The sequence below is a fragment of the Grampus griseus genome (assembly GCF_964374135.1).
Source record: "Grampus griseus genome assembly, chromosome: 1".
Classification (NCBI taxonomy): domain Eukaryota; kingdom Metazoa; phylum Chordata; class Mammalia; order Artiodactyla; family Delphinidae; genus Grampus; species Grampus griseus.
In genome coordinates, this window is record NC_139017.1 from 171549161 (window position 1) to 171563470 (window position 14310).

The window sequence follows — 14310 nt, forward strand, 5'->3', positions numbered from 1 at the left end:
TGGCTGTGCCGGGTCTTAGTTGTGGCACACAGGATCTTCGTTGAGGCATGCAGGATCTTTAGTTGTGGCACACAGGCTTCTTAGTTGCGGCACGTGGACTTCTTAGTTGTTGCATGCATGCAGTATCTACTTCCCCGAACAGGGATTGAACCCGGGCCCCCTGCATTGGTAGTATGGAGTCTTACCCACTGGACCACCAGGGAAGTCCCCCCATCAACTTGTTGATGGACGTTTGGGTTGTTTCTGGTTTGGGGATTATGAATAAGTCTTCGGTGATCATTCACGGGCAAGTCTTTTTGTGCCCATTGTGCTCATTTCTCTTGGGTATATATATACCTGGGAGTGGAGTTGCTGGTCAGAGAGTAGGTGTGTGTTTAACTTTATTGGAAACTTCTAAGCAGTTCCCCAAGGTGGCTGTGCCACTTGGCTCTCACCAGCAGTTCCTGAGGGTTCCTGAGTTCCTGCTTCTCTGTGCTTCTGTGGGAGCTGTCCTCACAGTGTCCCTTGCCCTTCCCCTGTTGGACCCCGACATTCACATTTTCCTTCTTTCTCTCTCTCCAGGTGCTCAGGACAGAGCCAAGGGAAATGCCGACTTGGTGAGTCTTCATGTGATTCGGGGCCAGTTGTGTTGGCTTTGGGTTCTTCGGCTCTCCGCTTCCCAGATCCTTCCTGCAGCTGTGTCAGGAGCCCAGGGAACTCAACCCAGCTGGAGAGAGGGTCCCAGTCCCAGGCCTTCTACAGCACCCTGGCCCTGGTGCAGCTCTTCCTGCGGCAGATAGTCTAACTCTGCTCTTTCCTCGTCTGTGAAGTTTAGATCTGACGAGGGGTGGGCATCAGAATCGGCTGCAGCAGCCACCCCACACCAAGTCAGTCTCTGTCTTAGTCACAGCATTTATCGTGTGACTCCTGTGTGTCAGCCCTGGGCTTCGTGCTAGGACACCTGGGAACAGACCACTCGAGTTTCTAGCCCTCATGGAGCCACCAGCCTAGCAGAGGCTAGTCACACAAAGAAATATATAAGTATAAATACTGTTACGTACCATAAGCAAAAAGAACAGGCTGCTGTGAGAGAGAATTACTAGGGAAACGTTGAACCTCTGGAGGAAGTGGCCTCAGACTCTCCGAGGGTGGCCCGGGTGAGCGTCTGCTGGCAGATCTGACCACACGATTCTCAGGTGCTCCCCTGGACTGGGCGACCTCTAGGTCCTTTTGGGATGAATGTCTAGGGGAGTTGGATTTCTAAGCTAGCAGCTCCTATCCCTGAATACTGCGATGGGAGCTAATCTTTGGTCCCAAGTTTAGCTGTTCATCTGTCACACAGCTAGTGCGCACCCTAGTCTGCTTCGCAGTCTGGAATGCTGGGTGTAGATCCCAGACCCCTCCTTCAGAGGGAGGCAGACTGCATGCTCTGTCCCATCTCTCTAAACTGTCTACCCCATGAGTGAAACCCAGGGGGTCGCCTTCTCTCCCGAAGAGTGCAACGAGACCCCGGTTTACGCTGGTCCCCGTGCTTGGGCAGGCATACGTCCTGAACGCAGACCCCTGTGGACACTGCCTCATTATCAACAATGTGAACTTCTGCCACGAGTCGGGGCTCGGGACCCGCACGGGCTCCAGTATTGACTGTGAGAGGATGCAGCAACGCTTCCACTTGCTGCATTTCGTGGTGGAGGTGAAGTGTAACCTGACTGCCAAGGTATGGTCCCTGTGCACAGAGAGAGATGGGGGGCGGGCGGGGTAGTGTCCTGCGAGGGACCCTGGAAACAAATGACTCCCCAAGATGAGCCCTTCGGTCTGTAGGACTGTGAGAGGCAGTATGCTTCAGTGGTTACCAGTGCAAGCTTCAGACTCAGAGATCCGGGTTGAGGACTGGCTCTCCCACTCCCTGTGTGACTCCCAAGCCTTAGCTTCTTTGTCTAGACAGCGAGAACCATGCTCACCTCCTAGGGTCATTGTAGGAGTAAATAAAGAGTGCCTAGCCCAGCATCCCTTCCCCAAGGATGGTGGCTATTGTGATTGCTGTGACTGTCATTACTTCACTATTGGCCCTGGGAGCAGGGGGCAGGCCCGGGACAAGGACCTGATCCATCAGCGGTCTGGCTCACCTTCAGCCCTCTCTTGTAGCAAATGGTCCAGGCTTTGGTGGAGCTGGCGCGGCGGGACCACAGTGCTCTGGACTGCTGCGTGGTGGTCATCCTCTCTCATGGCTGTCAGGTAGGCGACCTCACCTCCTTGGGCAGGTGCCTGGGAAGCCTGCCCTGAGAGGCTGTGCAGAGCCCCGTCCTTTCCTGTGTCCAAGACACCCTGGCCCTGTAGGAAGAGCCGCGGGGCCCTGTCCACCTCTTGTTGTTTTCTCGGGAGCCATTTGCCCTCTGAGGGGTTGATGCTCCTCCTGGGTGGCACGGTGTCCCTTGGAGAAGCTGTCTGGGAGAGGCTGGAAAAGACAAGCTGGATTTTGTTCAGAGCTGGGCTCAGCTCATAAGAGCTCCCAGTTCCTGCCTCGGTCCTGCTCGGTGTTGTTCCGGGCCGTTTGCTGCTGGCTGGGAGTCGGGACACTGGGACCCACTCTGGGCTTGGCCACTAATGTGCTGGGTCATTGTGGCCACGCCCCTCCCCCTTCCTGGGCCTCAGTTTCCCCATATTTTGAGTTGAGGGGTTGGACAGAACAGAGGTAACAACCCCTATGGGTTGCACAGTGTTTTCAAAACTGGCAGCTTTAGCACAAATATCAGGATTTCCGGCTTCTCTTGAAAAGCCCCAAAGGTCTGACCTTCTCAGGCCAGCATCCTCATGGAGCGAAGCTCTGGCCTTTGGCAGGGCAGGGGCTGCCCGTTTGGTTCTTTCATTCACAGTGTGGTTCCTAGACCGGCAGCCTGGGCATCACCTGGCAGCTCTCGAGAATGCGGACCCTCATTCAGAGCCTGCACCTTAACGAGATCCCTGTGCACATAAAGTTTGAGATGAATTCGTCTAGAATAGCAGTTCTCAACGTTTCACTGCAAGAGAGGTGCCTGAAGGACCAGACTGCTGGTCCCACTACAAGGGATTCTGATTTAGGAAGTCTGGGTGGGGCCCAGGAATTTGTATGTCTTACAAGTTCCCAGGTGATGTTGATGCTGCTGCTTCAGGGACCACACTCTGAGAGCAGCCGATCTGGAGGTAGCTGCCCAGTGTCCTCGAGTTAGGCTATCTGGTGCTTATAGGCATGTGAGTTTCAGACCCCTGCAGTAGAGGTGGACAAGGGGCTGCCCGGAACCGACCTGCTGTAACTCAGCCTTGTGCCCCTGGGTGGGACCTTCTAACTGCTTGGCCCCCACAAAGCCTCCGAACAGGCTGTTGGATTCCTACCCTGACTTCTTGGGTTTGTCACCAGGATTCATGGTTTTCTAGGCTAGCCACCTCCAGTTCCCGGGCGCTGTTTATGGCATGGATGGATATCCCGTGTCTGTCGAGAAAATTGTGAACATCTTCAATGGAACTGGCTGCCCCAGCTTGGGAGGGAAGCCCAAGCTCTTCTTCATCCAGGCCTGTGGCGGAGGTAGGCCGGTCCTCAGCCTCCCTGCCCCTGTGAGTCTAGTGGGGAAGCAGCCACCGCCTACTTCCTTCTCCATCGCTCCCTCGATGTCCCAGGGGTTGATCCAGGCAGCTGGGGGCGTCCCAAACATGGTCACTGCTCTCCGAATGTGGCACCCCCACCTAGCTGGAGTAGCTTCAGCTCTGTCCAGCCTTTAGAGGTTTGCGTCTTCCGTCCCACAGTGCCATAGCGTCAGGGGATCATTCAGCTGTGGCCACTTCAACCCCAGAGACTTGGCAAAAACAAACAATGCAGAGGAGAGAGAAAACCTCTTTCATTTTCCTTATCATCATTCCCCTGACCTCCATCAACCAGACTCCCTTCCCCCTTTCGCAGAGAAAGGGAGGCCATTGCTGAATTAACTACTGGAATTCCCAAAGGCTTAGGTTCTGGGGATTCAGTAATTTTTAAGGATTATTTAGATTGTTTGTAGTTTTGCTATATGTCCTGATTTTAAACCTGAGCCCTACTTCAATGTTACCAGGTTTTCTTATAAAATAAAACAAGAGGGAAGAGAGAACAACATTATGTGTCCTGGATTATGGGACATGATGGCATCTCCAGGGGCAGGGATGTCTGAAAGGCACATCACTTCCTTGTCCCTTGGCCTGATCTGCCAGAGAAGCGGGCATTGTTATACCACAGAGCTGTCAGCTTGCATGCCAAGTGTGCACACCAGTGACCTGTGACGTGGGCACCTGAGGCATATTCTTCTGCACACGGGGGTTTGTCCCATACTATTCCACATTGGCGGGGGACTCATGGGAGAGATTGTCTAGGAGGGCAGGCTCTGGTCATATGATTCATCCAGTAAGTTTACTGACCACCTGCTGTATACACCAGGCTGTAGAGATGCAGAGGTGCGGTCTCTGTCCCCTGGAACTTATAATTTGACGGGAACTGTGTTAAGTCACTATCATGACCCAGGCCTATAACTTGGCCACGAGTGCTGGAGAGCACTGGGTTAAATCCTGCGTTAGCTACTCCCTGCACAGCCACGGGCCAGTTAATGTCTAGAAGTCTTGGCAAATAGGGATAGCAACAGAGCCTGGCTCTTAGTGTTACTATCGCTCACATACTAATCAGTGTGGCTCTTTTTTTTTTTAAAAATAAATTTATTATTTATTTATTTGTTTATTTATTTTTGGCTGCGTTGGGTCTTTGTTGCTGCATGTGGGCTTTCTCTAGCTGCGGCGAGAGGGAGCTACTCTTCATTGCGGTGCGCAGGCTTCTCATTGCTGTGGCTTCTCTTGTTGCGGAGCACGGGCTCTAGGCACGCGGGCTTCAGTAGTCGTGGAACACGGGCTCAGTAGTTGTGGCTCGCGGGCTCTAGAGCTCAGGCACAGTAGTTGGGGTGCACGGGCTTTAGTTGCTCCGCGGCATGTGGGATCTTCCTGGACCAGGGCACGAACCTGTATCCCCTGCGTTGGCAGGCGGATTCTTAACCACTGCACCACCAGGGAAGCCCTAGTGTGTCTCTTAACACACTTAACACATTGCCTGGTTCATTTTCCTAACTGGAAACATGGCCTCCCTCCTCCTGCTGACCCCAGAGGACTCAGTGTCACATAAGAGCCCCACCCCTGTCACCAGTGCAGTTATCTCAGAGTGATGATGACAGGTAGATGGAGAGGCTGCTGTTCTTGGGTTGAAATCCTTTGTAACTTGTCTTTCTTCTTATGATCCAGAATGTGTGGTCAAGTGATGTGCTTACTCAGAAGTGTGTGGTCCCTCTTTCTCTTGTGAATCAAAGGAAGAACAGACTGAAGGGTGAGCCGGGGTGCCAGCTTTCTGGGGAAGATAACCGGTCTTCTGGGCCAGGGCCCACCCCACTGTCCATTCTCAGCAGCGAAGGAGGATCTTTGTGGTGTTACTCTTTGGACTCCTTAGCAGGGCCGCTGGGCCCTTGATCTGGGCCCGACCTCTTTGCCTCCCCCGCCTGGCACGCTGTGCCCATCCCAGTGCTGCTCAGCTTTCCCAGGACACCAGGGTCTGGCTTACTCCTCAGGCTTTCTATGTGCCATTCCTCTGCCTTGTCTCCTGGCCACCTCTTAATCATCCATCCTTCTGGTTACAGCTTATTGTCACCGCTTCCAGGAAGCCTTCCCTGAACACCTCCTTCCTTGCAGAAAGTCAGGGTTCGCGCCGGCTGTTGTGCTCCTGCAGCCCCCGTTCTTCCCTTGTCTTAGCACTTTCTCCTTGCATTCAGATGGCCTCGTCCCCTGGTCAGCTCTCTGAGGGCAGAGCCAATCACATCCACCCTGCAGCTGGGTCCCCAGCCTGGCACAAAGCCCACAGTATGCTTGCATCTTATGTGCATTCTAACTGTTTGAATTTGAAATAGAACCATACAAAAATATGGTTTGAAGTAATGTGGACTCCTGCCATTAAAAACAAAACCAAACAATTCACTGACAACAGCAGGATTCCAAAGCTGGAACGCAGTGATTAAGGTGCCACTTTCGGAGCGGCAGTCTCTGCTTAGCTCCCTGCTGCGGGATCTTGTGTTTAACGCTGTTGCCACATGGTGGCGCCACCATCAGCTGAGGACAGAAATACCCAAATGTCAGTGACAGTTGTTTGGTGTCTGGTGACTGGTGTCGTGTTGTTTACAGGTCTCTGAATGTCTGCCCTGGATTTTGGTGACTCTTGTGTTGCTATTTTAAGATTCACTGTTGTTACAATTTAAATCAATTAAAAAATCTTCTAAATGTCATCCGCCCCTTCGTTAAGAGGTAGTGCGGGCACCAACACGGAAGAGCGTACCTCAAAGTCAGTAACTTTGGTGTGAAACTTCAGTGTTAGCATGATGAACTCAGCCAGAGCCGAGTGGCCTAAATTTTGGGGTGACCCCTCCAGAACTTTAGAGATCATGCTGAGAAGCTGGAAAGGAAGAATAATGTACGACAGTGGTTGTGGATTTTATGTGCTGAGGGAACGGCTCCTCTTCCCACTGTGAATTCTTATGGGGTGTTATTCTTCCTTGTAGGGAGTTTTGAATCAATAAGCCTCCTTAAGAAGAAAACAATGGCTTAAATGCATAACCCATAGGCGAGGCCTTCCCAGCAGATTTGTAGGAGGATGACACGTGGATGGAGACACAGCCAGCATCCCCTGTCTGACCCCTTCTTCCTCTGACCCCGATCCTCCCCTCTCAGATCCCATCGTCCCATTTTCACAGGCAGCCCCCACCCGTCTCCTTAGGCCCTTCCTACGGCATCCCCCACTGAAGCGCTCCCTCCCCCACGGCACCCTGCTTCCCCCGGCAGACCCAGCAGCAGCCCCAGATTCCCCTCTCAGGTCCCCTCCCCCGTCCGACTTCCCCTAGGACAGATTCGAGAATCTCGACCAAGCAAACAACCCGAAGCAGTGACCTGAGGCAGCTATGCCAGCGTCCAGCTCTCACAGACCTAAGAGGCCCCCTTGGCAGGCTTGGGAAGCAGCAGGTTGAGAGGCGCAGAGGCCTGGTCCCCTGCGCCTTAGGTGTGAGACCACAGACAAATTACCGAGTTTTCTGAGCTTTAGTTGTATGGGGTGAGAGGTCAATAGATTTTTTATTTTAAAGGTTTTATTTATTTATTTATTTATTGGCCACACTGCACGGCAAATGGGATCTTAGTTCCTCGACCAGGGATCGAACCCGTGCCCCCTGCAGTGGAAGCACGGAGTCTTAACTGCTGGACCGCCAGGGAAGTCCGATCAGTAGATGTTGGGGTTATTATTATGGGGTTTCCAGAAGCATCTTTGTCCTGTCTCTGCCCCCTGTGGATGGGACCCCAGCTTCCCTGGGTGAACTGTGACCTCCCTCCCTCCTTGCTATTACCCACCGTGGATCTAGCCACACAAACCCTCCAGCTCTCCTGCCCAGAGACCTGCCCGACAGGTGCTGTTTCTCCCACCAGGATTGCTCTCCCTTCTCACATGGGAGCCTGGGTCACAACCGCCTGCTCCAGAAACCCTCCCCTGCGGAACCCCGGGCCCCTCGGCCCTCTGCCTGTCTTTGCTGAAGCTCTTTTCAGCTGCTTCCTTTCTGAAGTAACACTTTGTACTCTGCAGTGAGCTCTGCTTTGGAGGAACTCATCCCAGGACATGTCCTGCAGCGTCACCGCCCCAGTGACTCTGTGGCTGCGCTGTGTGTGGCCCGAGTCCTGCCCTGACTCCTAACCCTCTGTTTTCCAGGCCTGCCACTGCTCTGGGGCAGTTTGGGTTTTAAAACAGAAAAGACAGAAAATATGGCAACTTAAAGAAAGAAACATCCAGAATCCTACGAGCCCGACGTGGCAGCCTCATTTTCCCTTTTACCTCTGGATCTTGGCCAAGAGGCGTGGTCTGCGTTTCTCATTGAACCTTATCCCTGAAGCATCACCCCACGTCTCCACAGTCTCCACTGTCACCGTTCAAATGGCTTATAATCTTGCATTGTAGTGATACGCACTCACTTACTAAACCAATCCCTTGTGTTGGCCATTTCGGTGGTATCCAATTTTTGGCTCACATGACCACCAATGTCTTTGTATTGAGGGCTTTTGGCTTCACTTGAATTATTTCCTTAGGAAATTACTGAATCAGGGGTGTAAACATCTCCATGGATCCCATTACCTGTGACTTAATGCCTTCTTTGGTTTCCATAAAAGGGTTTGAGGTAACTTAAGGAAGTACAAGTGATGTAGCAGAACAAAATACAGAGAAAAAGAAAATAAGGAGGAAATAGAAATGCAAGGAAAGAAGAGGAGTAAGTTTGGCATCTAGAAGTGCATCTCGTGAGGTTCTGCATGCTTGCTAGAGGTGGCCCGCAGATCGGCTTTGTGCTTTCCAGCCGCTGAGGCACGATAGGGTGAGGTAGAATCGCTAATAAGATCCACCTTATTTGGTATTCGTAAGACAGAAGTGCCAAGAATGACAGTTTTTCTCCCCTGGGTTGTCTTAATAGGGGACACTGTAAGATAGTGGACAGTTGCCTCAACTGTATACCTACCAAAAAATAAAAGAGATCAGTTTTATATCTTTTGTTTTTAAAAAATTTTATCTATTTGGCCGTTCTGCACAGCATGCAGGATCTTAGTTCCCCAGCCAGGGATCGAACCCGTGTTCTCTGCATTGGGAGCACGGAGTCTTAACCACTGGAATGCCAGGGAAGTCCTTTTTTTAAATTAAAAAAAAAAAAAAATCCAAGTCTCAATGTAAATTGAGGGCAGAGTTTTTTCAGTTTGGGTGTTTAGCTCCCCAGACAGGATCCCATCTTCTTCTTTTTTTTTTTGGCTGCACTGCTTGGCTTGCAAGATCTTAATTCCCTAACCAGGGATTGAACCTGGGCCCTCGCCGGTGGAGGTGCGGAGTCCTAACCACTGGTCCACCAGGGAATTCCCCCATCTTCTTATTTTCTGTCTTCCTCGGTGCCCATGTTGGTGCTCTGTACCCCAGGGGTAGTCCGTGGGTATGTGTCTCTGCCATCTGTGTCATAAACCATGATTTTAAAGAAGCCTTTATCGTAACCTGAGGAAAATCCTCATGATGCCCTGATAAGGGAATAAAGCATGATTAGTTGAACCTGCAAATAAGCAGGTAAAAACAAAACACAAAAGATTGGAAGGAGGTGCAGCAAACCATTAGCCATGGTTGTCTTTGGCTGCTGCCAACATGGCCAGGCTTTGTTTTGTTTTGAATCATAATGTTGAGATTTAATGTGTGTTTGGGGAAGAAGCCACAAATATGGTTACAAAAAAATCAACAAGGACAAAATGATCAAAGTGCATAATAATTGGTCGGTAAACTCATGAGATCAAAAGTAGTTCATGCTGGGCTTCCCTGGTGGTGCAGTGGTTAAGAATCCGCCTGCCAGTGCAGGGGACACGGGTTCGAGCCCTGGTCTGGGAAGACCCCACACGCCACGTAGCAACTAAGCCCGTGTACCACAACTACTGAGCCTGCGCTCTACAGCCTGCAAGCCACAACTACTGAGCCCGTGTGCCACAACTACTGAAGCCTGCGCGCCTAGAGCCTGTGCTGTGCAACAAGAGAAGCCACCGCAATGAGAAGCCTGTGCAGCGCAATGAAGAGTAGCCCCCACTGGGGCTTCCCTGGTGGCGCAGTGGTTGAGAGTCCGCCTGCCGATGCAGGGGACACGGGTTTGTGCCCCGGTCCGGGAGGATCCCACATGCTGTGGAGCGACTGGGCCCGTGAGCCATGGCCGCTGAGCCTGCGCATCCGGAGCCTGTGCTCTGCAGCGGGAGAGGCCACAACAGTGAGAGGCCCGTGTACCGCAAAAAAAAAAAAAAAAAAAAAAAAAAGAGTAGCACCCACTCGCTGCAACTAGAGGAAGCCCGTGCGCAGCAACGAAGACCCAATGCAGCCAAAAAATAAATAAATAAATTTATTTAAAAAAAATAGTTCATGCTCATTAAAAAACAAACAAAATCAAAGTCCTCAGAGGTGTATAAAGGTGAAAAGTCAAAGTCCTGGGCCCATCCCTACTCCCATTCTTGTTCTTCAGAAGAGCCACTGTTAACAATTGGTGTTTCCTTCCAGACTTTTCTCTTTCTCTCCTGTCCATTTATCCATTATATCTATGCCAAACAGGTCATATGTTATATACTGTTCTGTGACCTTTTGGGGGGTAATTTCTTCTAATTTAAAAACTTTGTGATAAAATACACATAACATTTACCATGGGAAGCAGTCTTAAGTGTATAGCTCTGGAGGGGTATTAAGTACATTCACGCTGTTGTGCAGCCATCACCACCATCCATGTCCAAAACTCTTTTCATTTTGCTAAACTGAAACTCTGTACCCATTAAGCACTAATCCCCATTCCCCGTTCCTCCAGCCCCTAGTAACCAGTATTCTGTTTTCTGTTTCTATGAATTGGGTTACTCGAGGCACCTCATGTAAGCAGAATCATGCAGTATTTGTCTTTCTGTGACTGGCTTATTTCACTCAGCATAATGTCCTCGGGGTTCATCCATGTTGTAATGTGTCAGAATTTCCTTCCTTTATAAGGCTGTATAACGTGACTTTTTTTTTTAATCTATATGCTGTTTTAATTAATCTATTTATGGCTGCGTTGGGTCTCTGTTTCTGCGTGTGGGCTTTCTCTAGTTGCGGCAAGTGGGGGCTACTCTTCGTTGCGGTGCGCGGTCTTCTCATTGTGGTGGCTTCTCTTGTTGCAGAGCACGGGCTCTAGGCGTGTGGGCTTCAGTAGTTGTGGCCCGTGGGCTCAGTAGTTGTGGCGCATGGGCTTAGTTGCTCCACAGCATGTGGGATCTTCCCGGACCAGGGATTGAACCCATGTCCCCTGCATTGGCAGGCGGATTCCCAACCACTGCACCACTAGGGAAGTCCCAGTGTGACTTTTTTTTTTTTTTTTTTTTGCGGTAGGGCCTCTTGCTGTTGTGGCCTCTCCCGTCGCAGAGCACAGGCTCCGGACGCGCAGGCTCAGCGGCCATGGCTCACGGGCCCAGCCGCTCCACGGCATGTGGGATCTTCCCGGACCGGGGGCACGAACCCGTGTCCCCTGCATCGGCAGGCGGACTTTCAACCACTGCGCCAGCAGGGAAGCCCCTAGTGTGACTTTTTAATGACATAAAATTTAGCATTTTTAACTATTTTAAATTGTACAATTCGGTGACATTAAGTACATTCACAATGTGTGTGACCATCATCACCATCTAATTCTAGAACATTTCATCTTTCCCCAAAAGAAACTCCTTACCCGTTAGCAGTCACTCCATTCCCAGCCCCTGGCAACCAATCTGCTTTCTCCTCTCTGGATTCGCCTCTTCTGGACATTTCATATAAATGGGATCATATTCTGTGGCCTTTGGTGTCTGGCTTCTTTCACTTAGCATGTTTTCAAGGCCCATCCACATTGTTTTCTGTATCAGTACTTCATTCCTTTCTAAGCCTGAACAATATTCCATTGGATGTTTATACGACATTTTGTTTATCCATTCACCTGTCCCTGGACACGTGGGTGGTTTCTAGCTTTTGCCTGTTGTGAATAATGTAATGAACGTTGCTGCACAAGTTCTTGCTTGAGCACCTGGTTCCCATTCTTTTGGGTGTATACCTTGTAACTTATTTTTATAGCTGTTTTAAACATTTCTGCATTCTTGCCCTCACCCCCAGCTTGACTTAATGAATGTGGAAAACTCTTGTTATAGTAAAAGTAAAGCTCCTGTTTTGATTTCCTGCCCATGTTTGTCCAGCACTAGGCCCCTGGCTCGAGAGGAAACCAGGCCTCTCAGGCTGGTGGCACCTCTCAGGCTGGTGGGAGCTCTGGTCTGGGTGTTTTCACTGGCAAGTGTTGTCTGTTTCTGTTTCCTGCAGAGCAGAAAGACCAGGGGTTTGAGGTGGCCTCCACTTCCCCTGAAGACAGGACCCCTGACAGCGACCCTGAGCCAGATGCTACCCCGTTCCAGGAAGGCCCAGTCACCGTCGACCAGCCGGATGCCGTGTCTAGTTTGCCCACACCTAGCGACATCTTGGTGTCCTACTCCACCTTCCCAGGTGAGTGGATCGTGTGAGAGCTTGTCCTTGCAGCCAGCAGGTCCCCCCATCTGCCCTAGAAGCAGCTGTGTTGTGAAGAAAAGACCTGCGTGTGAGACTTCGTTCTGCCTCTCGTGACCCTGAGTAAGTTACTTCACCTCTCCGAGCCTCAGCTCAGGGCGAGGCAGTCAGGGTGCCTAGAATGCAAAATGTGAGGAGGCATGCATTCTTGCGTTGGTGTGCCTCACGCGCTTCACCCTCGTCCTGGCCCTGCCTCAGTCTTCTCATCTTTAAAATGGGTATATCCATTGTACCTTAGGGATCGTCATGGTGATTTTAACAAGGTGGCTGCTCCCCCACTGAGCACAGTGCCTGGCACATAGCAGGTGTGACAAGTGTTAGTTTCTTTCCTTTCTTATCCCTCGGGAGAGTCACTTGACTTCTCCGAGCCTTGGTTGCCTTGTCAGGAAAATGGGAACCGTGACCAAAGTCACAGGGTAGTGATGAGGATGAAATAAGATCACGATGGGACAGAGCACAGAGATGTAGGCTGCTGCTGGCTGTGTACATCAGTCAAAGTGTGGAGGTGGGCCCGTCTGCATACGTGGGGAGGGGCAGCTTCCCAATGAAGTTCAGCCTTTCTCCTTCGGCAGGTTTTGTCTCCTGGAGGGATACCAAGAGTGGCTCCTGGTACATCGAGACCCTGGACAGCATTTTTGAGCAGTGGGCTCACTGCGAGGACCTTCAGACACTCTTGCTCAGGGTGAGGCTGGTGGGAGGGCCAGTGTGTCCTCCCCAGGGCAGGTGGTGGGGCTGAGCAGGGCCCCAAGCCCAAGCCAGAGGTTTCTTCTGCACCGGGCTTGCCCTGAGAGTTGATGCTTTTGCTCCTTCTAATGCGAGAAATTACTGCCTGCAGTGACATTTGCCCATCATGCAAAAGACTGCTTTCCCCAGCCTCTGAGGTCCCAGGCTGACACCTCTGTCCGCCCACTGATGGAGCCAGTCCTCAGTGCCAGGGTGGGATGGCCCAGTGCCTGGGCGTGGCCCTGAAGGCAGGTCGCGGGGCCTACACCGTTTCCCCACTGCACGGCCTTCTACTCTTGACCCTCGAGAATCATGAATCCTTTTAGTGTCTCCCCTTCTGGAAGGCCGCAGTGACAACAGGGAAGGACAGCCGGATAGGGCCCCACTCAGAGCAGTTACTTTCTCCAAGCGTCTCAGAGCACGCATGGGCCCCTCCTGCTCTGCTCAGGTATTTTGTGCCGTGAGAAGGAGCTATAAGGGCTGGGACCTCCTCCTGGGGAGGCTCCCCCCCCCCGCCCCAGGCTCTGAGCTTTGCTGAGCAGAGGAGAGAAGAAAAGCAGGTGCAGGGCCACCACGCAGCTCGACTCCGGGGGCGCCATGAGCCATGGCCACGGATGAGCGGGTCTCAGAGGCAGCTGGGGGCCCATCAGGGCTAAGCAGTGCACTCGGCTCGTGGGCCCAGTCTCTTCTCTCAACTTTCCTTCATGCAAACCTTTCAGTCTGATTTGAACTTTGTGAATTTCTGAGCTTTGAAATTCTGAATTTTGAGTTTTCTAAACTTATAGTTGAGATGCTTGTTCTCTAACCCCTCCCCTATCCCCCCGCCCAGCGTGCGCATGTGCACACACACACACACACACACACACACACACACTCAAGGAGGCTGCAGCTAGAGTTTTTTTTTTTTAATTAATTAATTAATTAACTTATGGCTGCATTGGGTCTTTGTTGCCGCGCCCGGCTTTCTCTAGTTGCGGCGAGTGGGGGCTACTCTTCGTTGCGGTGCGTGGGCTTCTCATTGCGGTGGCTTCTCTTGTCGCAGAGCATGGGCTCTAGGTGCGTGGGCTTCAGTAGTTGTGGCACGTAGGCTCAGTAGTTGTGGCGCATGGGCTCTAGAGCACAGGCTCAGTAGCTATGGTACACGGGCTTAGTTGCTCCGCGGCATGTGGGATCTTCCTGGATGAGGGATCGAACTCATGTCCCCTGCATTGGCAGGTGGATTCTTAACCACTGCGCCACCAGGGAGGTCCCTAGAGTTGTTTATAAAGTTCTGACTCGGTGGGGACTTCCCTGGTGGTCCAATGGTTAAGACTCTGTGCTCCCAATGCAGTGGGCCCGGGTTCGATCACTGGTCAGGGACCTAGATCCCGCATTCCGCAATTAAGACCTGCACAGCCAAATAAATAAATAAAAATAAATAAAATAAAATTCTGACTTGGTGGACGCTC

The 14310-nt window shown here is 51.5% G+C and overlaps 1 protein-coding gene across 3 annotated transcripts in view; it reads left to right on the forward strand.

The window, feature by feature from the left end:
- Positions 1-14310, forward strand: part of CASP9 (caspase 9) — a 30193-nt gene that overhangs the window by 13616 nt on the left and 2267 nt on the right. For 2 of the 3 annotated variants that reach the window (XM_082660852.1, XM_082660854.1), the window contains exons 3-8: positions 562-596; positions 1475-1696; positions 2125-2214; positions 3391-3538; positions 11900-12079; positions 12712-12821. In XM_082660852.1, coding sequence (XP_082516978.1) covers positions 562-596; positions 1475-1696; positions 2125-2214; positions 3391-3538; positions 11900-12079; positions 12712-12821 — 785 coding nt within the window. The remainder of the gene's footprint in view (positions 1-561; positions 597-1474; positions 1697-2124; positions 2215-3390; positions 3539-11899; positions 12080-12711; positions 12822-14310) is intronic. The other variant, XM_082660853.1, reaches the window with a different exon arrangement.